Source organism: Hydractinia symbiolongicarpus, chromosome 14 (assembly GCF_029227915.1).
Source record: "Hydractinia symbiolongicarpus strain clone_291-10 chromosome 14, HSymV2.1, whole genome shotgun sequence".
Taxonomy (NCBI): Eukaryota; Metazoa; Cnidaria; class Hydrozoa; order Anthoathecata; family Hydractiniidae; genus Hydractinia; species Hydractinia symbiolongicarpus.
In genome coordinates this window covers 12,504,654-12,531,727 of record NC_079888.1, presented here as the reverse complement: position 1 = coordinate 12,531,727, position 27,074 = coordinate 12,504,654, and the positions used below count along the sequence as shown (strand labels likewise).

The 27,074-nt window shown below is 35.1% G+C and overlaps 3 protein-coding genes and 1 pseudogene across 7 annotated transcripts in view; all 4 read left to right on the top strand.

Moving 5' to 3' along the window:
• Positions 1–27,074, top strand: part of LOC130625682 (rRNA-processing protein UTP23 homolog) — a 31,966-nt gene that overhangs the window by 1,963 nt on the left and 2,929 nt on the right. For all 4 annotated transcript variants that reach the window (XM_057440785.1, XM_057440786.1, XM_057440787.1 and 1 more), the window contains exons 2-7: positions 12,243–12,342; positions 13,172–13,261; positions 20,934–21,077; positions 21,560–21,634; positions 23,149–23,228; positions 24,390–24,584. In XM_057440785.1, the coding sequence (XP_057296768.1) occupies positions 12,243–12,342; positions 13,172–13,261; positions 20,934–21,077; positions 21,560–21,634; positions 23,149–23,228; positions 24,390–24,584 (684 nt within the window). The remainder of the gene's footprint in view (positions 1–12,242; positions 12,343–13,171; positions 13,262–20,933; positions 21,078–21,559; positions 21,635–23,148; positions 23,229–24,389; positions 24,585–27,074) is intronic.
• Positions 13,829–19,334, top strand: LOC130625681 (uncharacterized). Of its 2 annotated transcripts, XM_057440783.1 has the most exons (3): positions 13,829–13,906; positions 18,137–18,176; positions 18,308–19,334. In XM_057440783.1, the coding sequence occupies exons 2-3, from the start codon at positions 18,143–18,145 to the stop codon at positions 19,153–19,155; spliced, it is 882 nt and encodes a 293-aa protein (XP_057296766.1). In that variant the 5' UTR covers positions 13,829–13,906; positions 18,137–18,142; the 3' UTR covers positions 19,156–19,334. The 2 variants fall into 2 exon arrangements, with proteins under 2 accessions (XP_057296766.1, XP_057296765.1); XM_057440782.1 differs by lacking the exon at positions 13,829–13,906 and having other exon boundaries at positions 18,037–18,176.
• LOC130625684 (uncharacterized) lies at positions 13,836–17,223 on the top strand. Its single transcript, XM_057440788.1, has one exon. It carries the CDS (start codon positions 16,156–16,158, stop codon positions 16,696–16,698), a length of 543 nt encoding a protein of 180 aa, XP_057296771.1. The 5' UTR covers positions 13,836–16,155; the 3' UTR covers positions 16,699–17,223.
• Positions 17,200–18,041, top strand: LOC130625683 (ATP-dependent DNA helicase PIF1-like; annotated as a pseudogene).

Sequence of the window (27,074 nt, the reverse complement as noted above, 5' to 3'; positions counted from 1 at the left end):
TTCTTGTCTTATCTTATCTTGTCTTATAACCACTAATCTACGTCGCCACAAATTTAGAGAGCCAGAGTGAATATCAGAAAGAAAGCAACCACTAACACATCATCATCATCATCATCATTCTCAGCTTAACGTCCGTTTTCCATGCTAGCATGGGTTGGACGGGGTATATTAATGACCCTCTTCCAATCTGATCTAGACTGTGTTAGATCTAAACTCAACTTCCTCTCTATCAAGTCTGTCCTTATAACCTCCTGCCAAGTCTTTCTCGGTCTGCCTCTGGGCTTTGCCCCAGGAACTATCAAGTCTCTACACTTTCTTACCCAATTATCCTCCTCCATTCTTTCCAAGTGCCCCAGCCAATTCAATCTTCTTATCTGGATAACATCTTTAATTCTACGGAGACTTAGCCTGCTTCTTAGCTCATCTGAACTCTTTCTGTCTCTCAGACTGGCATTACACATCCACCTTACCATTCTCATATCATTCCTTTCTAAACGGTCAAGATCTTCCTGCTTCACTGCCCATGTCTCACTACCGTACAACATAACACTTCTTACACATGCCTCATACAACCTACCTTTTACCTCAATTGACAGGACTCTGCTAGTCAATAAAGGAATTAACTCTCTAAACTTTTTCCAAGCAGAACCTATCCTGCAAGTAACACTTCTTCCAACACCCCCTTCACTGCCCAACATATCACCTAAGTAACAGAAGTTCTTAACTATCTCTAACGAGCCTCTGTTGTACATCATTAAAGCTGGAAATACTTCATTCTCTATAATCTCACCTTTGCAACGCTTGCATACAAACTGTATGCCAGCTCTTAACCTTCCACTAATACTACTGCACTTCTTATGTACCCAATGCTTGCAAGTCTGACAAAAAATTGAGTTACTACCAACCCCTTTCCTGCAAACTCCACAAGGCCACTTTCCAACTACAAGGTCACACTTGGCTGCAATGCTACTTATCATGACTTTAGACTTTGCTGTGTTTACCTTCAGCCCTTTCTCTTCTAGTCCTTTCTTTCACTTCTCAAACTTTTCAACTAATTCCTGAACATGTTAAAAGCTTGTGCAAAGTTTTATGGTATCATCGCGACCAAACCTAAGAACTTTAAATTTCTTGTCATTAAATGCTACGTTATATTCAGGTTAATTAAAACATGGGGTAGTGTTTTGGGTGCTAGTTTTATTCTACAGGCCCAATAATTATGTGCTCCGCTTTGCCGCGGACTAGTTTCACAGAAAGAAACCATCCCATTAGATTCAGACTAAATGGTTTCTATTAGCGATAATTTCACATGTAAACAACTTGAAAAAAGATTTATCACATGCAAGGTTCTCACAGCAAATCTTCTGGCTATAATTACCAAAATAGCATGGAAACAGTGTACATGCTTGAGGGTATCAACACACAAATGTGACAAATCTTTGATGGAGATTATGCAATACTCACTAGACAAAGATACACCCAAAATAAGCTAAAATAAATGCTATACACAACCTTATTCAAACAGTGGTTTGTAACAGACTGTCTGCTCAAAGAGGGACGGGAGAAACAAGAAAAACTAATTTCCCTAGGACAAAATATCTAAATAGAACCTACAGGCACATAAAAAACTAGTGGAGGTGAAAATAAAATTGCTGGAGAACGACAGCGCCGTAGATAGATGTGCATATTTTACATGACTAGCCTCACTAATATTGAGGGATATACCCTGTCCATTATTTCCAGGAGGGGCCATGGCTTAGATGGAGAGTCCTAGAGTATTTAATGCTCATTTTGAGCTACGCAAACACAATTAGAGCCTGCGCTCCACTAGACAACTCCTGGCAACATCCAACGGCCCACACATGGAGCCATCTCCCCAATTTCCCTCACATGGCTTGGATTAACCCGGGGCTATAGTAACATTAGCTTGCCCATGTTGAATCGCTGTCAAGAGGAATCGAACCCCGGTCTCCCCCACAGAGTTCAAGAGCTATAACCACTAATCTACGGCGCCACAAATTTAGAGAGCCAGAGTGAATATCAGAAAGAAAGCAACCACTAACACATCATCATCATCATCATCATTCTCGGCTTAACGTCCGTTTTCCATGCTAGCATGGGTTGGACGGGGTATATTAATGACCCTCTTCCAATCTGATCTAGACTGTGTTAGATCTAAACTCAACTTCCTCTCTATCAAGTCTGTCCTTATAACCTCCTGCCAAGTCTTTCTCGGTCTGCCTCTGGGCTTTGCCCCAGGAACTATCAAGTCTCTACACTTTCTTACCCAATTATCCTCCTCCATTCTTTCCAAGTGCCCCAGCCAATTCAATCTTCTTATCTGGATAACATCTTTAATTCTACGGAGACTTAGCCTGCTTCTTAGCTCATCTGAACTCTTTCTGTCTCTCAGACTGGCATTACACATCCACCTTACCATTCTCATATCATTCCTTTCTAAACGGTCAAGATCTTCCTGCTTCACTGCCCATGTCTCACTACCGTACAACATAACACTTCTTACACATGCCTCATACAACCTACCTTTTACCTCAATTGACAGGACTCTGCTAGTCAATAAAGGAATTAACTCTCTAAACTTTTTCCAAGCAGAACCTATCCTGCAAGTAACACTTCTTCCAACACCCCCTTCACTGCCCAACATATCACCTAAGTAACAGAAGTTCTTAACTATCTCTAACGAGCCTCTGTTGTACATCATTAAAGCTGGAAATACTTCATTCTCTATAATCTCACCTTTGCAACGCTTGCATACAAACTGTATGCCAGCTCTTAACCTTCCACTAATACTACTGCACTTCTTATGTACCCAATGCTTGCAAGTCTGACAAAAAATTGAGTTACTACCAACCCCTTTCCTGCAAACTCCACAAGGCCACTTTCCAACTACAAGGTCACACTTGGCTGCAATGCTACTTATCATGACTTTAGACTTTGCTGTGTTTACCTTCAGCCCTTTCTCTTCTAGTCCTTTCTTTCACTTCTCAAACTTTTCAACTAATTCTTCCATCGACTCTGCTATGAGAACCAAATCATCTGGCATACAATAACTCCCATGGACAACCTGTTCTGAACTCTATCGACAGCGCTTCTAAGACTAGAATAAACAACAAAGGACTAAGTACAGAACCCTGATGTACACCAACATTTACACTAAATTCATCACTAAGTGAATCGTTAATCCTGACACGACTTCTAGCATTGCTGTACATAGACTGAACCATCGTAACTAGCCACTCATCCACACCTAATTTTCTCATAGCCCACCAAATAACTTTACGTGGCACTCTATCAAAAGCTTTCTCTAAATCTACAAAGGCAAAATAGAGATTCTTTCTCTTTCCTAAATACTTTTCCTGAAGCTGTCTGAGTAAAAATATTGCATCTGTAGTGCCACGCCCTGGAACAAAACCAAATTGCATCTTATCTATATCAATTCTTTCTCTAAGTAACTTATCAATCACTCTTTCAATAACTTTCATTACTTGATCAACCAACTTCAAACCTCTATAGTTACCCCTTTCTAATGCATCACCCTTGCCCTTGAAACAATTCACTATTACACTCGACTGCCACTCACTCGGAATAGCACCATCCTTTATAATCTGGTTAGCAAGACTTGTAATAAGCTCAACTCCAATATATCCAGATGCTTTTACCATCTCTGCAACAATACCTGTTACTCCTGCAGCATTGCCAATCTTCAATTTCCAAATAGCCTCCACTACCCATTCTGTCTTGATCTGCATAGCTGGCCCTTCTACGACATCATCATCAGACAAATTATCCTCGTCCCAATCAAACTCAGTGTTAAGCAACCTCTGATGACTAGTGTAACAACTAATGATAATAAGAACTAAGCTTTTGACATGTTTAAGGAATAAACTGTGTTGACATTTTGTTGATATTTGTTGTTATTAACCTGTAAAAAGTATTTGTTCCTAATATTTGTTCCAAAAGAGAGTTGTGTTTTGATTATAAGAAAAGATGTTGCTGTGTGATATCCAAAACACCTAATATAGGGGGGGTGATCTCATTGTCAAATTTCGATAGGGGGGAGGGGGTCATTAAAAAATGATTTTGGGTGTGAAAAATTCAAAAACTGCAATTTGACCCCCCCCCCCCTCCTTAGCAATTGTTTTCAAATGTAAATTACTTAAAAGAGGAGGATTTTCCCAATCAAAGTTCTAATGTCAAATCTTCTCCTATAATGATGATTAAAAACATGAAAAGAGGCTATAGCTGTGTAAAAGTTTTATTACGTCACATATAATGTACAGACAAACCTTTATAGCTATAAAGGTTGGTTGCATTATACATGTGGCAACCATCCTTGGAACTACACAGTACACAACATTGCCCATCTTTCGTAAAGATGTGTTTAGAGTTATTTGTTGAAGTTCGAATAAGAAGAATACAAAAAATCTATTTGTTGCGCATAAAAGAACGCAGTGCACTAGAGCAAAAAATAAAAATGCGTAAATTATTTATATTTAGTTTGGTACCACAAGTTCGTTACTTTACCCTATTTCAGCACATTTCAATATTATATACTCAATAATAAGATATTCAATGCTTACATTAAATATTCCGCACAAAAAGTTAAACTTTTATTTCTCATTAACTTTGTTTTTATTTTGAAATTTTTTCTTTTTTTCGAAATTGTATTTTTAAATATGGTGGGTCCATAAACTCCCATTCGCTGTGGCAGTTGCACTTACCTACTACTTCAACAAATGCTGTCCAATGAGAGAAAATTTTGTTGTATGCTAAAAATGGTGCGACAACTGTGAATGAAGTGTGAACAGGCGCCTCAGTGGTCAACTTCAGCTCAGTTTTGCAAAGGCATCTGGTAAATTTTAAATATGGTGGAGCTACGCATTGTTAAAGTGAAGCTTCTTTTTAGCAATTTGGTGCTAAATTTGGTATGTTAAGCAAGCTAAGAGCCGTCGTATTGAAATAAAGTTAAATATATTATATAATGTATATTTACAAAATATATGCTTTTAATATCAAAATTAGCTACCCCAAATACTACCCCAATTGGGGTTTTCAATTAACCTGAGTATTCAGGCTATTCCTATATTCTATTGAAATCTCTTTGTAGTTTGGAGACAAATTGGACATTTGCAACAGCTCAGCTGACTTTGTTGTCATCAGCGAAACATTTTTAAGTTACTGTGTATCAAACACATTAACTTAAAATGTTTCCCTATCTTTATATCTAAATATCTTTATATCTTTTATATCTTGCTATTTAAATATCTTTATCAATATTACCAATAAGAATCAGAATAATCAGCAGCCCCAAGAGACTTCCTTGTGCTACACCTGACGGAACATTGACTGCTACTGATTTTTTGCTGTCCACTGCTACTGATTGAGTGCAACTGACCAAGAAGCTTTTCATCCACTGGATATTTAGCCAGAGATACCAAGGTTTTCTATTTTATTCAGCATGACATCAAAATCATCTGCAATTTTGCCGGATTGCTAAGACTAATTTAAAGTGTTAGCCTGTATTGAGAGCATCATTACTCTCAAGAAACGTCGCCAGAAGTAATGTTTCATTTAAGAAGAGGACTCGCACATTATATAGTCTTTGTTTTTGACGCCACGAAGAATCGCGCAGAAGTGTGGACTTTTGGACACTTGTAAAACGAAGAATATGTGACGTCAAGAAGAATCCCGCCGAAGTCGTCGAAATTTACGGTAAAGAAAGATTGAAATTAATTTACTCTACCTATTGTTATTGCCTCCCAGTAGCCGGTCGGTTTGATAGGGTAGGATTCAAGGAAGATGCTTTATCCAAGATGCGATTCCGTGGTTTTAAATTTAAATTATTATTAGAATTACGTCATTCAAATATGACGTATTGTTGCGTAATACTGAAATGCATTGGGTGCGCATTTAGCAGGAGTTCGCGGAAAAAGCCTGGAGGCACACGCACATGTTTTTGAGATTTTGTATACCGTTGAAGTTTTCAACTAAAATAAAACCTTTCGAACTGTAATCATCGTTCAATAATCGAAATAAATAAAACGAATAATGAAAAGCTAGATGGTAAGTTGTCAAAGTTTTTTTTTTATTATTCTTGGATATTATAAAGAAAAAATAAAAGCTAGAATTAAATCAAAATCGAAAATTTTTTTCCACTGGATACTTTGTAGGTTGTAAAGAGAAACAGAAATATATATTCGAATCCATGGAAGATGTCGATGTAGCAGTTAGAAATCTCAAGATAAAGTCATTATCATTTCTCTCTGTTTATCAAAAAGATAAATCATTTAGAGTTGCTGGTGAGTTTTAAGTTATCAAAACCAAAAAAATCGGCGTTTTCGGGAAGAGTCGGTTTGGCTGCTGAAAAAAAAGTTTTCATCCATAATCAACATTTGTCTCTCAAAAAGAAGAAAATCATGCGACGTCTGTGGTTGAAGAGTTCCCTGAATACGATCCATCTGTCATTACCAATGGAGCAGGAGCAGTTTAATGACGCTGCTGTTCAACTACCAATAAAATCTGGGTAAATCGGGGATCTGGGTAATAAGTGCGTCTAAAGGAAGCCATATTTAATGCCGAAGTATTTTTAATAAGAGTTAATTTTAAAATTTTAAACCACAGAATGTTAGCGTTGAGGATGGCTAGTGTAAATGTTGGTACTCTGAGAGGTAGAGCAGGTGAATTAGTTGAAATGTTAGAATGTAGTTCTGTTAATATGTGTTGTGTTCAGGAGGTCAGGTGGAGAGGAGCTTCAGTGAGATTTGTGGAAGGTAGGAGGGCAAGGTATAAGCTTTTTTGGATTGGTAATAGTGATGGATATGGAGGAGTTGGCATATTCGTTGCAGAGAAGTGGGTAGAAAAAGTAATAGATGTTATGCGTGTTAATAGTCGTATTATAGTGATAAAGTTTTTGATAGGTAATAGGATTGTCACTTTTCTGTCAGTTTATGCTCCACAGTGTGGACTCAGTGAGGAAGATAAAGATAAGTTTTATGATGAGTTAATAGCAGTCACATCAAAGTTTGGAGACACTGAACTTGTCATGGTGGGCGGCGACTTTAATGGTCATGTTGGGAAGTCATCTGAAGGTTATAGAGGTGTGCATGGAGGCTATGGATTTGGGAGCAGAAATAAGGAAGGGGAGAGATTGCTTGACTTTGGAATGGCAACGGACATGGTGGTTTGCAACACATCATTCAGTAAGAGACAGAGTAGGCTGATAACATATGAGTCAGGTGGTTGTAAGACACAGATAGATTACTTCCTGGTTAGAAAGTCAAACAAGAAAGTGGTGAAGGACGTGAAAGTTATATCGGGGGAAGAGTGTGTTTCCCAGCATAGGTTGCTGGTTTGTGATATTATATTGAAGAGTGTTAAAGAAGCCAAGGGAAAGTACAGGCCCCGTCGAAAAGTCTGGAAGCTGAAGGAAGAGATTGTAGCAAGACAATTTAGTGCAAAAGTTCAGCAGTTAGCCCACAATGGTCAATGTGATAGTGACAATGTTGAAAGTACTTGGACTACATTGAAGAATTGTCTTCTAGAAGCTTCTGATGATACCTGTGGGTGGACGAAAGGACCAGCTAGACATAGACAGACCTGGTGGTGGAATAATGAGGTTGACCAGTGTATAAAGGAAAAGAGGAAACTTTGGAAAGAGTGGAAGTCAGGTGGTAGTAAAAATATTTACTTAGAAGCTAAGCGTCACGCTCGTACAGCAGTGTATAAGGCAAAATCAGAAGCAGAGAGAAACAGATTTGCAGATGTGTTAAGAAGGGAAGACCAGCGGAATTAGGTATTCATGATAGCAAAGCAAATTAAGAAGACTAATCAGGATGTTATAGGTGAGAAGTGTATACGTATCGATAAAGGTGTTTTGGCTAGCACAGAGGAGGAGAAAAGGGTAGCTTGGAAGAATTATTATCAAAGGTTGCTTAACACTGAGTTTGATTGGAACGAGGATAATTTGTCTGATGATGATGTTGTAGAAGGGCCAGCTATGCAGATCAAGACAGAATGGGTAGTGGAGGCTATTTGGAAATTGAAGATTGGCAATGCTGCAGGAGTAACAGGTATTGTTGCAGAGATGGTAAAAGCATCTGGATATATTGGAGTTAAGCTTATTACAAGTCTTGCTAACCAGATTATAAAGGATGGTGCTATTCCGAGTGACTGGCAGTCGAGTGTAATAGTGAATTGTTTCAAGGGCAAGGGTGATGCATTAGAAAGGGGTAACTATAGAGGTTTTAAGTTGGTTGATCAAGTAATGAAAGTTATTGAAAGAGTGATCGATAAGTTACTTAGAGAAAGAATTGATATAGATAAGATGCAATTTGGTTTTGTTCCAGGGTGTGGCACTACAGATGCAATATTTTTACTCAGACAGCTTCAGGAAAAGTATTTAGGAAAGAGAAAGAATCTCTATTTTGCCTTTGTAGATTTAGAGAAAGCTTTTGATAGAGTGCCACGTAAAGTTATTTGGTGGGCTATGAGAAAATTAGGTGTGGATAAGTGGCTAGTTACGATGGTACAGTCTATGTACAGCAATGCTAGAAGTCGTGTCAGGATTAACGATTCACTTAGTGATGAATTTAGTGTAAATGTTGGTGTACATCAGGGTTCTGTACTTAGTCCTTTGTTGTTTATTCTAGTCTTAGAAGCGCTGTTGATGGAGTTCAGAACAGTTTGTCCATGGGAGTTATTGTATGCAGATAATTTGGTTCTCATAGCAGAGTCGATGGAAGAATTAGTTGAAAAGTTTAAGAAGTGGAAGAAAGGACTAGAAGAGAAAGGGCTAAAGGTAAACACAGCAAAGTCTAAAGTCATGATTAGTAGCATTGCAGCCAAGTGTGACCCTGTAGTTGGAAAGTGGCCTTGTGGAGTTTGCAGGAAAGGGGTTGGTAGTAACTCAATTTTTTGTCAGACTTGCAAGCATTGGGTACATAAGAAGTGCAGTAGTATTAGTGGAAGGTAAGAGCTGACATACAGTTTGTATGCAAGCGTTGCAAAGGTGAGATTATAAAGAATGAAGTATTTCCAGCTTTAATGATGTACAACAGTGGCTCGTTAGAGATAGTTAAGAACTTCTGTTACTTAGGTGATATGTTCGGCAGTGAAGGGGGTGCTAGAAGAAGTGTTACTTGCAGGATAGGTTCTGCTTGGAAAAAGTTCAGAGAGTTACTTCCTTTGTTGACTAGCAGATTGAGGTAAAAGGTAGGTTGTATGAGGCCTGTGTAAGAAGTGTTATGTTGTACGGTAGTGAGACATGGGCAGTGAAGCAGGAAGATCTTGACTGTTTAGAAAGGAATGATACGAGAATGGTTAGGTGGATGTGTAAAGCCAGTCTGAGAGACAGAAAGAGTTCAGATGAGCTAAGAAGCAGGCTAAGTCTCCGTAGAATTCAAGATGTTATCCAGATAAGAAAATTGAATTGACTGGGGCACTTGGAAAGAATGGAGGAGGATAATTGGGTAAGAAAGTGTAGAGACTTGATAGTTCCTGGGGCAAAGCCCAGAGGCAGACCGAGAAAGACTTGGCAGGAGGTTATAAGGACAGACTTGATAGAGAGGAAGTTGAGTTTAGATCTAACACAGTCTAGATCAGATTGGAAGAGGGTCATTAATATACCCCGTCCAACCCATGCTAGCATGGAAAAAAGGACGTTAAGCCGAGAATGATGATGATGATGATGACGGAATGGCATTTTGGATAAAGCATCTTCCAGGATTCAACATGTCTAAAGGCTAAGAAAGTTTTGTATTGACTTGCAGCAAGTAAATGGAAGGCTTCAATATATGATTGTGGAAGGAAATTGAGCAATGTTGCTAAGAAAAAACATGACTGGAAAACATTTATTCTCTGTGTCGCCTGGGATTGCAGAAGAAAGCAGTTTGGCAGAAAAAGCAGGCTTTTTTTATGACTTAACAAAATCATAGCATTAACTTTATAATGACAACGTTTTCAGGTATATCTGTTTACTTTTAATTCCATTGATTTTTGAGCTTTCTATTGCTGTGCTAGCAAGTGTGAGCATGAAACTGTTTATAGTTTCACTTTCAACAAATCTAAAAAGGCCTGTCTCAAACTCAAAGTTCTTGTGTTGTCTTGGGTTACCCACAAGTAAAAAGACATTTGATAGCAATACAATAAATCGAATAGCTGCATAACACCTTGTATGTTTACTTTGTAGATTAAAAGCTTCTGGCAATAGACACTTTTTAAACGATTTCTTAACATGCCACAAGGCCATAGACTAGAGAACACTAGTCGTGACTAGTTTTGGGAGAATGACTTCGACAGGACTTGATGATGATTGGTTTAAAAGCTCTAATCTTATATCGAAATAATTCCTGGGCACTGTGTTAATTATAAAAATTAGGAAAAAAACATGGTTTTAATTAATGGGTGAAATGGCGAAAGTTTTTCACGTTTCACTAAAGAAGTTATGCTGACAGGCATGGAAAATGTTTGTGGTTCTACCAACATAACGAAAATGACTTAGCACATATACATATACAACGCTATCCTGATGGACACAAAATGTGTAAATGTAGTTAACGATATCTGTATTTAAATGATTTGTTTTGTTAAAAATTTCAAGTAGTTAGTGTTTATCGCAAAACAGCTAGGTATTTCCAAGTTTGATTCAACATTTTAGAGTCTTGGCCAAAAATGGTTTTTAATTAGCTATTGCTGCGTAAAAACCAATTTTATATAGCAGCCTTTACTTGTGCAAAATCATGATATAATTTTGCTATTTTTATTTTATTTATCTGTTGTTGTTTATGGTGTACTATGATCTAATAATACAAATAAAGCCTATTTACAATGCAGTTTGTGTTGTTGTTGTTGCTATTTCTCTATCTGTCTCCTTTTTCATGTGATCAAATGTTTCAAATAGATTAAATATGAAAAGTTTTTATTAGTACTAGATACCGTTTTGCATGTCTTTTACAGAATATAGTTTCTCCAAATTTATAGCCTGAATATTGGCCCCAAAGCAATTATATTCACCCATAACTTACGAAAACAAGCCTGTAAATATTTTTCTGGATGTGGAAAAAAGAAGTTTTTCTGGCTAGCTAAGTATAGTCTTAATTTTTTGAAAACATTTGGCTGTAATTGAAAAATGTATTATAAGATTGAAAAGGGAAAACACGAGGCCAAAATGTCACGCAGATACAGTTTACTATATACAGGTTGGAGCAGGATCGTATCATGATCGTCTATCGCGGTGAATGAACATAAACAACACTGTACATAACATAACGAGTTATCATAATGGCAACCTGGCTACAAGGTTGGCATTACTTGTATAAAAGCCATAATGGCTCTAGGGTTGTTAAAAAGTGACAGTTTCTGGGCTCCTAACATTATATAATATATAAAATGAAACAACCGACCTGGCTACATGCAATATCTGTCCTGAAGAAATATCCGAAGGTTTCTCCTGATACCAGAGGTACATGATCCAAAATTTGCTAGAGTCATTGGATGCGCTGCCATTGTGGTAATTGAAGCCAAAAGATGGAGCTGATGATATTAGTAGGTTGCAGTGATAGATGCTTCTTGAAAACGTGGAGCTAGCTTAACATTATTTCAGTTTAGCAAGTTATTGCTACTACTGGTGAGAAGTTGAATCAGAGTAACTCCCTCCTATTTATAGGGCCCCTGGATTGTTGATTGGCTAACTTAGAACCTCCTAATATGGACAGACTATACCCAAACCTTTAGTCCCCTACTCTAAAGTATCAACAACAAGAAAGTTGCTTCAAGTTATGACACATAGCTTTGATTTGGTTAATTGAGACAATGCCTTGGGTGAGCAAGACAACCTTGTGTACCCTTAATGATGCATCTGCATAGCAACTATCAAGTATTGAGAACTGCAATTAACATGAGCTAAACTGTGTTTAGCTCCATTTACATGAGACCTAAAGTGAAAAAATCAAGGAAAAGGTGATTGTTTCGCTCAGAAAGTGGCATTATATATTATTTTTATAACTGCCATTTGTTTGGAGTTGTTCCTAATGTAGTAAAAAACTGCTAAACAGGAAGGTCCTGCACATGTTAAAATTTTCTTCAATATAATATATTTGTTGATGCATCTATATAAAGGTTGTGTTTAAAGTTCCCTGGCTTCTTTTTAGTAATGGATGCTTTGGCTGTCATTTAAATTGTCCAGACTAAGTAAATTCATATGCTTGCTTTAAGTATGTTTTGTTTAGAAGTTAAACAAAATGCGTGTAAAAAGACTGAAGCATTGCAAGAAACTTGTTGCTTTTTACAAAACTACATTTGGATTCCATGAACCATATCAAATTCTAAGTATGAGTAAAATTTGTATTGTACTGTAGACCATTTGTTATTGCTAGCATTATAAGCGTATTTAGCTTTCACGTTTATTGGCACATATTATAATTCCTTGTTCGTAATCATCTACAAAACACTGCCTTGAACTTGTATATTCTTATAAGAAAAAAAACTTTGAGGTTGAAAAAGAATACCAAATCATTTAGCGTTGCCAGAATTGCATGAAAAACGGAAAAGTGTGAAATTTAGGGGCATATAGGCATATTCGGCAACAACTATCAAGATTTATTTTATAAAATGCAACCCTTTTGTTAAAAAAAGATAAGTAGCTGTCGTGACCTATTTGTCTCACTCAGTAGCATAAGCCTATCATTAGAAAAATACATCGTGCATAATAAATGATGCACTTCAAGTTCCCAAAAGTTAGAGCGTGCTATCACAATTAATAAAAAATTTAATGTTGTAACTAGCTGTCTTTTACCCCCATTAACTGTAGGAAAGGTGCTTTTCCAGCAAGATGTATCTGTGCAAATTGAGTGCATTTTAGCTTGTGTGAATACTTTCACTCTTTCCTCATTCATAGGACTTATTGCGAATTAAGGTCAAAACAGTCGTTTTAAATTGTTTCCCTAACAAGTTAGCTTATAATAAGGCATTCACAACAATCACTAATTTGCAGATGCAAGAAATTGCAAGCCTAAACAAAGGTGTACATGTGTGTGCACATGAGCTCACTACTGCATGTATATCTTGAAAATAATCTGCATATGTTTTGTGTTGTAATTATGTTTTTTTAAATTTAATGCTGATTTATCAGGAGTATATTTTGCTTTGCTCTTTTTAGTTGATCTTACTTTTTGTCAGTTTGCACTGATGTACAAAATCAACATAAAGGAACAAATACCAAAATACATCGAAGGAGAATCTCAACTATGTATCTTTTCAACTTTTTTTTTTTTTTGATTTTTCAACTTCTTACCTTTCATTTATTTATCATATTGTGCAGAGGGGTTAGAAGTCCCACCTTATAACAAATCACTTCCAGGTGTAATATTATAACCCCACCTAAAAGATAAAGTCCCTCCACCATTTTTTATAATAGCTTTCGGGAAAAATTTAATTTTTTAAAATTTAAAAAAAGGATACATTGCAAGCAATCCCTAACAGATTAGCAGTTATTAAAAGTGACACTTTATGTTGCTACAACCAGCATTATCCTGTATGAAAAGATAAAATAATCAGATCAGACGTAGAATTTGATGATGAAACGTTACGTAAAAATTTCATTAAGAAGCAAGTAAATATCAAAAAGTGTATATTCTATTAATAAATAATTACTTTCTTGTCATTGTCCTAAGTCTGATTGATTAATTTAGCTACTTCGTAGCATACTTACTCTCCTTGTGTTGGGCAGCGTGGTGAGAATAATCAGCTGCGTGGTTTGTAAGAGGAAAAGAAGTCCGTTTATATGGTGACCTCATATTTTCATTTAATTTCTAAGTTGTTTGAAACGTTAGCAAAGGCAGTTCCATTGTGGAGTAAAAAGACAATTCCGTTGTGGAGAACCAGATTATAGAAGGTTGATTAATAAGTTACATTTTTTAAACTCTTGTCGCCATACAGCTGGAAAATTTTCATGTGCTGTAGATTGTTTTCTTGAAACTTGGATACATTGTGTTTCGAATCTGTTTGTAGGAAATAATTTTACGAGCTATTGTATAGGATCATTACAATACGTCACTAGGCAATTTGAGGATCATCAAAATAAGAACTCGAAGGCCTCAGTTCTATGCTCTTTAAGAGAGGTTTTTTGGCAGTATTTAAGATTAAAATGTCCTTCTTTTGTTCCAATGAATTGCAATGCACAGTTTTCTGAAATTTTTTAGAGTACTGTATTTTGTGATATGTCAGTTAGTGAAAGAAATAAGATTTTTTCAAACTATTTTTTCAGTGTGTCATGTAGCACATGTAACAATAATTTTCAAGTCTCAAATGAAGTTTTAAAAAATTATGTAAGTTTAGATGGTATATTATCTTCCAATTTGCTGCAAGAGCAATGTCCTTTGTATCTAGCACAGAGTAACTCTATTTCTAATGCACAGTGTGAAAATTGTAATATTACACTTTCAGTCACAGCATCAGTCAAGCACATCAGTGAGTCTATGATGAGTGTTTCTCAGTTTCCTCCAGAAATTGTGTTAGAGTAGCAATTCAGGTTAAAATGAATAGTTAGACATTTAGGTAGTCATTTTACCTGTGCAATAAACAGTAATGAAAACTGGATACCGATAGATGATTTGCATGATAGTAGCTGTAATTTATTTAACTCGTTAGATAGTTTGTATTCAAGTAACTTCAGTGGTGGGTTTTTTGGAATATATGTTAAACACATGCACCAAGAAAATGCCTTGAATCATCAGAGTCAAAACTTTGATATTTTTACAGATTTTCAGGTGTTTCAAGATAATAAATTTATTCAAAAAAAAGATCTTGCAGTGATAATGAAAAAGACACTAAAAAAGTTAGGGTTTGGAACACATTTTTTAAATTTAAAAAATGATAAACTGTCGTTAAATTCTACCTCTCAGTATAACTTTAAAAAGAAAGACATAAAAATTCTTAATAAAAATTGTTTTAGAAAGGAAGTCAGAGAAATAGGTAAACAAAACAATTTGAAAAATACTTCTTTTTGCATTGTTGGAAATAAAAATATTACAGAAAGTTAGAAAAATCAGCCTATTGTAAAACGTAAAAAAAATCATTTAAATCGAAAAAGAAATTAAACGGTTTTCCATTTCTATTACATTAAGAGGAAAAAGCTCTTGGTGAAATAGAGAAATTTGAGAAATCAATGCAGTATTTGTTTTGAAGCTTGGCCGATCAAAATACCACTAAAAACAGATCAATTTGTTTGTTTGTGGTCATTGTAAAAGAGATAAGGGCATCCCTAAAAGATTTAGTTCTGAAAATAAAATGATACCTGCTTCAGAGCCAGTTGAATTGCAAGATTTGACACAAGTTGAGGAAATGATTATCTCGCGTGCATTCCCTGTAATGCAGGTTTATCTGAAGCCTAGATTTGGAACTACAAGTTATAAAGACCATGTTGTGACTTTACCTCATAATGTTCAAAAAATTGCAAATATTCTTCCACGTAGTTCTAAGGACTTGCCAATTCTATAATTTACATTTAAAGGCAAAAATGAAAAAAATTGTAATTTTAAGGTAAGAAGAGAAAAAGATTTGCGTGCTTTAGTGTGGCTAAAACAAAATAACCCATTTTATGAAGATATTGAAATACATTTTGAAAGAATAGAATGCCTTCCTCAAAATGATTACATCGTTGTTGAAGATGTTGTAGTGGCTGGCCAGAGTGACAAACTTCAGTGTAGTTATGACGAAGGCCCTACCCCTGAATATGGCACACAATGAGAAAAACCTGATCTACACCCATGTAGAAAGTCGTTTACATTTGCATTGCAGAATGATATAGATTTAGATTATATAGACTTAGTTAATTCAGTTCAAAAACATACCAAGTGTAATCCAGGATACTGTTTGAGAGTAGATAATGATGGGAACAGAAATGTAAATTTGGTTATCCTTTGGAGTTGAATGAAGAAACCTATATTAAATTTAATGAGATAACACGAAAGATGGGAAAAGAAGTCAGGTCTGAAATTGTGGGAAAGTGAAATGATTCACGTGTCAATCGTCATCAACAAATTCAGTTACAAGGATGGATGAGCTAATTGCGATATCCAGTTGATAATTGACCATCGTGCTTGCATTGAATATTTAGCAAAGTATGCATCAAAAATTGAAAAGATGTCAAGTGTAGCTAGAGATGCTTTTGTCAATGTCGTAAATAATCTATCTAAAATCTCATCATCCAGATCTGTAATCAGAAAATTAATGATGAAATGTGTTGGTGAAAGGGACATGGGCATACAAGAGGTTATGCACCAAATATTATCTCTAAAACTCTATCGCAGCAGCTTCAATGTAATTACCATCTCTTTGGAAAACAGTAGAAAATGCTCAATAACAAATGATGAGATAATAACTGAGAAATCCTGTCTAGAAGTTTATGGAGATCGTGGGTCTTACTCAACTGCTGTCCAACAACTCAATTTGATAGACTTTTTTTCAAAATATGATGTAAAAAAAGACAAACTACAACTACGTAAAGAACCTGTCATTGTTAGAACAATTCCTAATTATAGTCCCAATCCTCAAGGAGTAAATTATGACAAGTACTGCAAATTTCAGTTACTTAATACAGAACTTGGAGCAATGTGCCATCAAATGCGTGGGTGCATGAGAAAGATTCACCTGCAACTTATGTTTCTAAATGGCAACAGTTTTTAGAAAGTGATATTGGTAAAACTGTCATACTAAATTGGCACTGGAATTTGCAGAACGCTCAAATTTACTTTAATCTTGATCAGACTGATTATGCAGAACATGTAAATGATGAAAATTGTGAAGAACACTGTGAACAGTGGATGTATATGGCACGTCTGACTGGTATGGATGCGACACATGCTGCAACTGTAAATCTTGACGGCCTTAATGAAATAGAATCGCATTTTACAAGTTCTGAAATAAATAGTTCACCGTTTTGGTTGGATAATGAGAAAAAAATTGCAAGAAAGATTGCAAAACTTAAAGTACTTAATTGTTGATGAATTCTCAGTTATAGGTTTAAAAATGTTAGGTTGAATAGATTGACGTTTACGTCAGGCAAGTGGAATTTTAGACACTACATTTGATGGTTACTCAGTAATTTTGGTAGGAGATATAGCCCAATCGCCACCTGTTTCAGATAAACCCCTTTACCATTCTCTCCCAGAAGAATCAACAACATTGATGGGCTATTGTGCATACAGCAAATTTGAAACTTTTGTGAAGCTTACTGTCAATGAAAGAGTAAACAGCAATGGTGAACATCAGTTCCGAAACCTTCTCATGCGATTACGTGATGGTTACAGTACGATTGAAGATTGGGAATTATTATGCACTCGTGTTGTTAGTTTATATCCACAAGAATATGTGGATTGCTTTACTACCAGACTTGCTTATTCTAATGAAAAAGTAGCGGAGTGGAATTTCCAAAAGCTGAGAAAGTTAGATGTACCAATCTATGTTATTAAAGCTCTTAATAACCCCCCAAAAGCTTCAAAGTTACCTGCAGATGATTTTGGAGGCTTGGAATTGCTGCTACATTTAGCTATTGACTGTTCTGTTATGCTAACAAGAAATCTGTGGACGGAAATGGGTCTGTGCAATGGAGCAACTGGAAAGAGAGTAAATATAATATACAAAGATGGTCATCAACCTCCAGCCTTACCAATTGCTGTTTTTGTTAAATTTGATTCTCATAACGGACCATCACTTAATAATATGCCAGGTATTGTTCCAATAGCACCAGTGATAGTCAACTCCAACACATAGCAACAAGACAGCAACTACCTTTAAAACTTAGTTCAGCTATTACAATACATAAATCTCAAGGCTTAACGCTGCCTAAAGCGATAATTGATTTAGGTACCACTGAAAAAGTGGCTGGTTTAGCTTATGTAGCACTGTCGAGAGTGAAACGCCTGTCCGATCTTTTAATAGAGCCTATATCTTATGACAGGCTTTTGGCTGTTAAAAATTCTACCAATATAAATACCGTTGCATTGAAGAAAACCGACTACATCAGTTAAATAAAAATTTACAATAGATAACTGTTTTGTGAAATTATTACATTTTGGTTATTGTTTGCGAATTGTAATATTTCTTGTCTTATTATTGCTTTTAGAAAATTATGTCTGGTGAAAGTACTAAACAAAATAGTGGAAGTAAGTTGATTTCTTATCAGAATTGTGTTGTATATACGTTCTGATAGCAAAACTCATCAAATGTGATTTAATTTTATCTATAAGTAGTAAAAAGGTATGTGTATTTGTTATTTCCATCTTTTTAACCGTAGGTGTTAGTGGTTGTGTGACATTTGTATCTCCAACAAAGATATCTGCAAAAGCGAATCCATATTTCGATGTGTACGTCAAAACAAGTCCTTCAGAATCTAAGAAGATACGAGTGATGTCCACTAGCAGTATGAAGAGAAATCTGTTTACCGAAAAAGAAGAAAGCAAAGAACCCGTTAGATTAATTGGGTTGTCACCAACTAAAAGTAACATGTTCTTTTTTAATAGCAACACCGGTGGACAGGTTGAGGAAAACAAGGATGTCACATTCCAGTACCTAGATTTAAGTGACTTGACAATAAAACATGTTTTAGAACATGGCATAAGTGGCACCTTTACCTTACAAGGAAAAATTAAGTGGATTCAAGAAGAACGTGTGGTCCTTGTTGGACAAGGAAAAACAAAAAAGTTTGTTCGAGACGGTATCATGGCAGATGAATCTTCGCATATTGCAATTACTGTTTGGTCACCGCTAATTGATATTGTAGAACAAGATGTCTCCTTGTCCGTGTCAGATTTAGTCCTACAGAGCAAATATGGGATGAAACTCTCCACCACAACTTCGACAGAAATAAAAGAAACTGATGAGATCATTGAAGTGGACTGGGCAAAAATACCAATAATAAAAGACCTGATGCCTTCAAAAATCTGTTGCCTGGAAATACTATCACTTAAAGAAGATGGCTATAAATCTTGCGTAAACAATTCATGTTTAAAAAAAGTAACTCCGTTTCCAGGAGAGTCGTTAGTAAAATGCTTTTCTTGCGGGTGGAAAATGAAGGTCACAAGATGCACAGATACGTTTACAGTTGAACACTTATGGAATCAGAAAGCAAACAAACTGTTGTAACAGTTTTCCCCCAACTGGTAAACAAGCTGTTTCCAAACGTGCCTAAAGACCAATTGGAAATGAATTTTTATCGATGGAGCACTTTGACTTTACAGTTAGCAAAACAAAAATCGCTTCAGCCATATCAAAGCACTCCAATGGCAGTGACATCGAGGATACTGAAGAGTAAAGCTGATATATGGATATTTTATGTATGTATTTTTTAACCTTTTTAGTATATATCCATTATAATATCCATTAACATAACGGACGTTAAGCTGAGAATGATGATGATTATGATGATACATAACCAATAATATATAACTATTAAAAAGTTTATTATGCAACTTATTCCAACCCACTACAACACATAAAAAGGTTGTTTTATAGATTTGTTTTGTTTACGCTTTCCTTTAGTCCAGTGGTTAAATAAACATTTTTTTGCTTCCTTTTTGATGCGTTTCTGATTTTGTTAAAACTTCTATTTTTAACGTATGCTTAAAAATTATTTATTTTTATGAAATATTTATTTTATTTCATTTTTTATTTTCTCCTTGTCTACGTTACGTTTTAACAAAAGAATTTAATGCCACGAAAGTCCTAGATTAAAAACAGCAAAAAATAAACAACTTATTTTTTAGGCCAGGTTTCAGATTAACTTTAGGGTAGAACTATCGCGGCAATTTAATTCTCGAGAAAGTTTCTTCCGTAAAACACGAGAAAGTTTATTCATGTGAAAGTTTTATCAAATGGGAAATTTGATTCCCGCGAAACAAATTTAAGACAATCTTCTCTCTCTTTTGTTATAAAAACTTAAAAATAATTTAAAATACATAAAACTCTCAAATCCGCGATAGTTTATTCCCTCAAAATTTCTAAGAAGACTTGACCGCGAAAGTTTATTTTTGTACCTCGGAACTTTCTTCACTTAAAGTAAAAAGGGTGTTTTTACTCTTTCAGACTTAGTTGCTCAAACCTAATTTTTTTTACTAACACTACTGGAATTTTAAACCCGACACTGATATGTGTTGCTTGTGACTTATAGTCACTGGCCAAGTAGAAAAACTTGGCGATTTAAAAAAGAGAAAAGAGGTCCTTGGGACGAGAGTGCCCTAATGGTTCATAAGCAAGTTGTTTAATTTTTGGCCTAATTTAAACGTGAGAACCAAATTATCTCATAAAATTTGATCAAATAGCGGGCTTGTACAGTATTCTTGCAATAAGGTTGGGCGGCAGATTAGGTTGACCTATGGCTAGTTAAATTGACTAAGCTGCAAAAACAAATTCTTTAAAAAAGTCTCAGAGAGAATATTTATGATGACTGGCATTTAGAAGTCCTCAGACTGATAACAGTGCTAATCTGTTAGGGATTGCTTGCAATGTAATCCTTTTTTTAAAATTTGAAAAATAAACCTTTACATTCTACATTCATACATCACAAAGGATATCTTTTTAGTCTACTTCTAAAATTTCAACTCTTTAGCAAATTTCCTGTAAATTCAGTATAAGATTCTGTGTTTGAGAATGCTCATTTGCAATATTCAATTTAATTCTAAAGTTTCAATAAAAGTGTGTTTATTCACAATTTTTTGCCCATTTTGAGTAATTTTAGAGCTGCTTTTCGCAAACCTTAATTCTATAATTTTTCCTTCCACATACAATTCCTTCCCTCAGATTATTTGCTATTTTGGACACTTGTTGATTCTATTGATTGTGGCCTTGCTCACATGATCACAATTCTTCCAAATATTTAGACTATAATCTACTAGGTAAAAAATGTTCTCTTAATTGAATAAAAGTTACAACGAAATGCATATTAGATGAAGGCAAACTGCTCGGTCCTCAACTACATGGTGCACATCTTGTGTGTAAACAATTTAAGTTACGCAAATGCACCCACAATGAACCTGTTTCAGCACAAGAGTGTATTCAAAGTATGATAGGTAAGTTTATATAACAAAGAAGTTAAACAAGTTTTCATATTATTATTTTCGTATTTCCTTCCAATTCAAAATGTTCATTTCATTTAGAACTTTCCTTTTTATCTGATTCAGAAGAAATCTAGAAAGAAAGCTAATTAACCCTGTAGTAAAAAGTGAATGTTTCTCTGCCGTGTTCCATATTGATCGATGTTACCTTATTATGGGTTTTTAGCTTTCAAAATACAATATAATTTGTTTTAATTAAAGTTGTATTTACTGTAAGAAAATATTTATTAATTGGAAGTTGTCCAGATTGATTTTTTAAATGTAGACACAACTAATTGTGACAATTTTTGACAACTTTCCTCTATTTAAAATTTTGACATCTGTACTGCCTTATCATTCTCCTAACGGTATTTCCTTCATCATGCTCTCTGAAGCATTTCCTTCATGTAGCTTTGAGCTGTATTGTTTTCTGGTGACAATTTAGTATTGTCTTTTAGGCGAAGATAATAACCATCATTTGTTTGTTGCAAGTCAAGATAATGAGTTGCGTAATGTGTTGCGTAAAATACCAGGTATTATTAAATTCTTTACCTATTGGTTAGAACATTCATTGTTGTTTTGTATGAATTGTCAAAATGAAATTAAAAATGAAAGTAATGAAAATAACTCTCAATTCAAAGAATATGTTATCAATAAATATAAAGTAATGAACTATCAGTGTTCTTAGCCCTATTCAGCCTGAGGTATTTTAAACATATGACCAGGGGGGGATTGTCTCCCCCCCTAAGTTTTAACAGGCTTGTCCAAAAACTTGGCACACTTATAATACGTCATGAAAGAAACAAAATAGTAGCAATAAATTTTTGTTTATGTCAGCACTTTTACTGTGACGTCATTGAAATCTTGAAATTTGTCTAATATACCACTACGTGTTTAAAATTCAATTACTTACGTTCTAGAACGAAGTTTTACATTCTGTTTAAATTTTCTGACAGCCAAATAAAAATTATTTAACATATTTTCAGGTTTTTACTTAATTTGTATGAATAAAGGCCTAATATTGCCCAAAAATCCGTTTTTTCCTGATTTTCAGGTAAAATCCGAAAAAATCGGGTAGTCGGATTAACACGTAATCAAAAGTTTTAGAACGATTCCCCTTGTCGAAATTGTTTTGTAAGTTTCAAGTTCTAACAATAATCTGAACAAAAGTTATTATATTTTTCTGATTACACGAATTTCATTGAGATTTTTAAGGGTAGTTTCGAGTCATAACCAATATATAAAGCTCTGAGAGGTATGGACCTAAATGTTTGGGCAAAAAGGAGTTATTAAAAAAACCCGACAGGCAGAGCGAATAGGGTTAACATGTGATACCAGATAGCTACGATTACTTTTAAGTGAAAACATTTGTGGAAACTTGTTTGTGTTGTTTTGCAATCTTGGACAATATATTTGTGCATATATAGTCACAAATATTAAAACTTTTAGGCTCTGAAACTTGCACTTGTGTCTTGTTAATGAAATTAATAATAGGTAAACGTTTTTCAAAAAACTGAGATTTTTTCTGGTGGCAAAGACTTCAAATATGAAAGTAGGGGTGTGGAATAAGAATGTGGAGGGGGGAGCACTATTGGAGACTCGAGAGTAGTTGTTGCTGAAGTTACCATGTCTCCTAAAGACTTAACAAAGGTAATACGAGTTGTTCCATCATACATGTATGTTACAAGTTTGACTAAACGATATTTACCTGGCCTACAGAATGGTAGCCTATAAATACTCCATGCCTGTTTCGAAGAAAGCTGGAAACGGCGAATTTTTTCACAGGAGATTTTAGTTAGCCTGGCTGGCGAAAGTCTCTATGTTAAAATTTTCCAGTAACTTTTCTCTCCGTACATATTGCTATACACTTTCTATTGCCACAACCAGCATTATCCTGTTTTTAAAGTTGTTTGCATGATGGTTTCCCCTCCTGTCAGGACACTCATAACAGATACAATACAACATATAGCTATATATGTCATATTGTATCGTGTGTCAAAATAGCATGCAAGATTTGGAACTGGACTTAATCTTTAATCTTTTTCAGGTGTTCCATTGCTGCACATTCACTACAACACACTTGTGTTGGAAAAACCTTCTAAATTCACCAAACGTGAGGCACAACAAGTAAAACGATTATTTTTTATAAATTAATCTTAGTTAAAAGGAAATCTGTTTTCCTAATTTCTTCCTATAAAATGAACTGTGTCCGTGCCTCTGTCCATTACTAGCTTATCTCAGAATTCGTTCATTAGTTTTTTCTGATTTTTTGCACAATGACATAGACACTCGAGTCTAAGTCAGCTTTTTTAGAAAACATCTAATCGGCTCAAAAATTGGTGGCTTTATGCGCAAAATGAGCCGAAACAGGCCAAAAAATATGGTTGTTACGCCATTTCTCAGGATTAGAATCATTAGTTTTGCTGATGTTTTGCACAATGAGAGTGCACAACAGGGCTTCAAATATGAGGAAGTCAATTTTTTTTAGAAAAAATCTTATCGCCTTAAAAATGGCAGATTTATACGCAATATGAGCAAACAGTCCTAAAGTATGGTTTTAGGACATTTCTCACGATTGGGTCATTAGTTTATTTTGAATTTTTGCACAAAGATAGAAAAATTGACCCTGAAATGTGACAAAGCTATTGTTTAAGAATTTTTTTCCGCCCTAATAATTACGATTCAAAAATACTGATTTTTGAACTTTTCTGGAAATTGGATTATTAGTTTTTTTGATGTTTTCAATCCAGGTAGTTCCATTAAATTTTCGCTTGTTATAATTTTGACTTCTTTATCTATTACCACTCGTCTATTTAAACTTTATAAAGCAGATCTTCGTTTAAGCGTTCTCCTCACCCAAATAAGTACACCCAATTCCTCGGCTCATATTAGTGCACTCAGTAGTTCCTGTAGGTTTTTTAATTATCTTCTTTCTGAAAAATTACGCGAAAATGCAGGATTTATGTAATGTTTTTTTCTCTGTGCACGATCCTACTACCTTCAAAACTAAACAGGTGATATTTCAGTTGCTGATAGTGAGATTTGACAAAGACCAAAAATCTAATAAGTGAATCTTTGAATGTTTCTAAACAATGCATTGCTACAGATGCTGCAATGCATATGTTGGTAAAAGTAAATAAATGTTTATCTTTAAATTTAGCATTGAATACAAAATGAATACACGACACATGAATGGATATCGAAATCCTTTATGACATAAAGTTTTAGCTAAAACAATTGTGAGAAATATAAATTTTGTATACATCTAGAAATGTTCAAATATTCTAGATTGATTCTTCCAAAACGTCAACATCGGAATATGAGAAATCGTGTATAAAGAGGTTAAAACAAATGAAGTCGATCGAAGAGCCCAAAGAGTGGCGACGAAAGAACAGAAAAATGAAAGGTGTGAACCCTCTTGCTATGAAAAAGAAGAAAAAGAAAATGTCAAATATTGTTGATGAAGCTACGGATCAAGCTAGGGTAACTATGTTCACTTTTTGGTCAAAAAGATCAAAATATATGGTCTAAAATTAATACAAACAACTCCCAAAGTCTCCAGGACTAGCAACTGTTTCATGCAATCTTAATTTTGTAAAAAAACGACAATTAATTTCAAATCTCACTAGAGACATGGTGATGTATAAAGCCTCTTCTAAAAATTAAAAGCACAAAATCGCATTTTAGATATAGTCTCTTTCATCTGGGAAGTTTGTGTAGCGCTGGCCATTTTGAAGGTCATTTTTTCAAATTTACAATGGACTATTGCATGAGCCACGTGTGATAGGTTGTGTCTATGTATTTAAGGATGACATGTGACATCCTTTGAAAAGCAACAACCAATCAAATGGTGATCTCTAATGCTGAGTTAAGAAATCACTTTGGTAAAACGTTTTTTCATACTGGGTTATACTGAAATATACTGGGCATAGTGGAATATACTGTGCATGGTGACTTATACTGTGCATACTGGAATATACTGTGCATGGTGAATTGTACTGAAAGAACTGGGTATACTGAAATTGGAATACTTAGATTTACTTGGAATACTAAAATTTACTGATATATACAAATATTAAAGGGAAACCAAGGTATAAAATGATGTTGGACTTATATTACAGAGCTAAAAAATTTGATTAACAAGTTTTTTTAAATTTTTTAAAAGCTCTTTTCGTTCTCAAGATATTTACATTTAAAGAATTCAGATTTAAGTATGCTGCATAAATTATTTCATATTTAAGGTAGGTGCCATCGTTATATTTGCAACCAATGCCTGAATGAAACACAAGAGAACCACGCTCTCACAAATAAACCACGCTTTCTCGCTGAACTTTCATGACTCCTTGCTAGTTTCAATTGAGCCTAATGACTGTGTTTTACGAATTTTTAAACCTTCACAATTTTACACCGAGTTATCGTTTAACGAAAAAAATTTTTATAACCTATATAATAAGGCAATTACGGTGACTTTCCGAGAACCAAGGTATCCCCGTGTAAAGTTCGCGCGTCTTGATAATTATATAAAAAAAATTAAAGGGCTACAACATTTGCACTACGTTAATGATGCTTTCAACGCTAGTCGAGATTATCAGAAAAGATACAGACATCTGATGATATGCAAGATTTAGATGGCACTTGTTTAATGTGGGCTTTAGCCTATTTTGCGTAAAGCTGGTTTCAATCCTGTAATCTCCCCTTTTTCAACACAATGTTAAAGTTGCGCTAGTGTAAACAAAGGAGATACCTACCTCACAACTTGTAGTAACACAGTTGACATCCATGTAGTTTTGATGCACAGTAACTCGTCTGCTTTAAAAACTTTCTTATTTTCCAGCAATTGGCGGTGTTGGACATTAAAATCGACAGGCCAACATTTCGTAAGATTTTTGTTTGCAAAACCTACTACTGTCATATTTTTCACTATCATCATCATCATCATCATCATTTGACGTCCGTTTTCCATGCTAACATGGTTTGCACGGGCTATATTAATGACCCTCTTCCAATCTTATCTAAACTGTGTGAGATCTAAACTCAAATTCCTCTGCATCAAGTCTATTCTTATTACCTCCTGCCAAGTCTTTCTCGGTCTATCTCTGGGCTTTGCCTCAGGAACTATCAAGTCTCTACACTTCCTTACCCAATTATCCTCCTTCATTCTTTTTTAGTGTCCCAACCAACTCAATCTTCTTATATGGATACCTAGCCTGCTTCTTAGCTCATCTGAACTCTGTCTCTCAGACTGGCGTTACACATTCATCGAACCATTCTCATATCATTTCTTTCTAACTTCGCTTCGCTGCCAATGTCTCACTACCGCACAACATAAAACGTCTCAAACGGGCCTCATACAACCTACCTATTTCCTCAATTGACAGGACTCTGCTAGTTGCTAGTCAACAAAGGAAGCAACTCATTGAACTTTTTCCAAGCAGAACCTATCCTGCAAGCAACTACCCAACATATCACCTAAGTAACAGAAGTTCTCAACTATCTCTAACGAGCCACTGTTGTTACACTATTGTATTATACTCCTATTAGATGATATGTTTACTATTCGTGTCTAATGTTGTGCCGAGTCGTCTATTCTCGTTTAGCTGGTGCATTTAAGTCGTTTTCGCAGCCGAAAACACCTGCCGTTTCTTGTGATAATTTTTCATGACGTCATAATTCTTCTTTTTTCATCTTCTAAGAATTTGGTGATTCCCTATACTAATCACGTATGTATACATAAATAGGTTCCCTGTTGTAATTAGGTTTTTTTGGTTTTACCTTCCAGATTTTTTTTTAATTTTTGTTATAAAAAAATACTTAATTTTTTTGCAAAAAACACTATAATAATTTTTTACACAAATAATATCCTCATACTCTTTTCCGTTTTAATTTTGAAGTCACATGAGTATTTTAATTTATTAAAGATGGTGACGAGAATTTCCCCCATGTTTTCTGGCCACAATACATTCGTCTCCATTT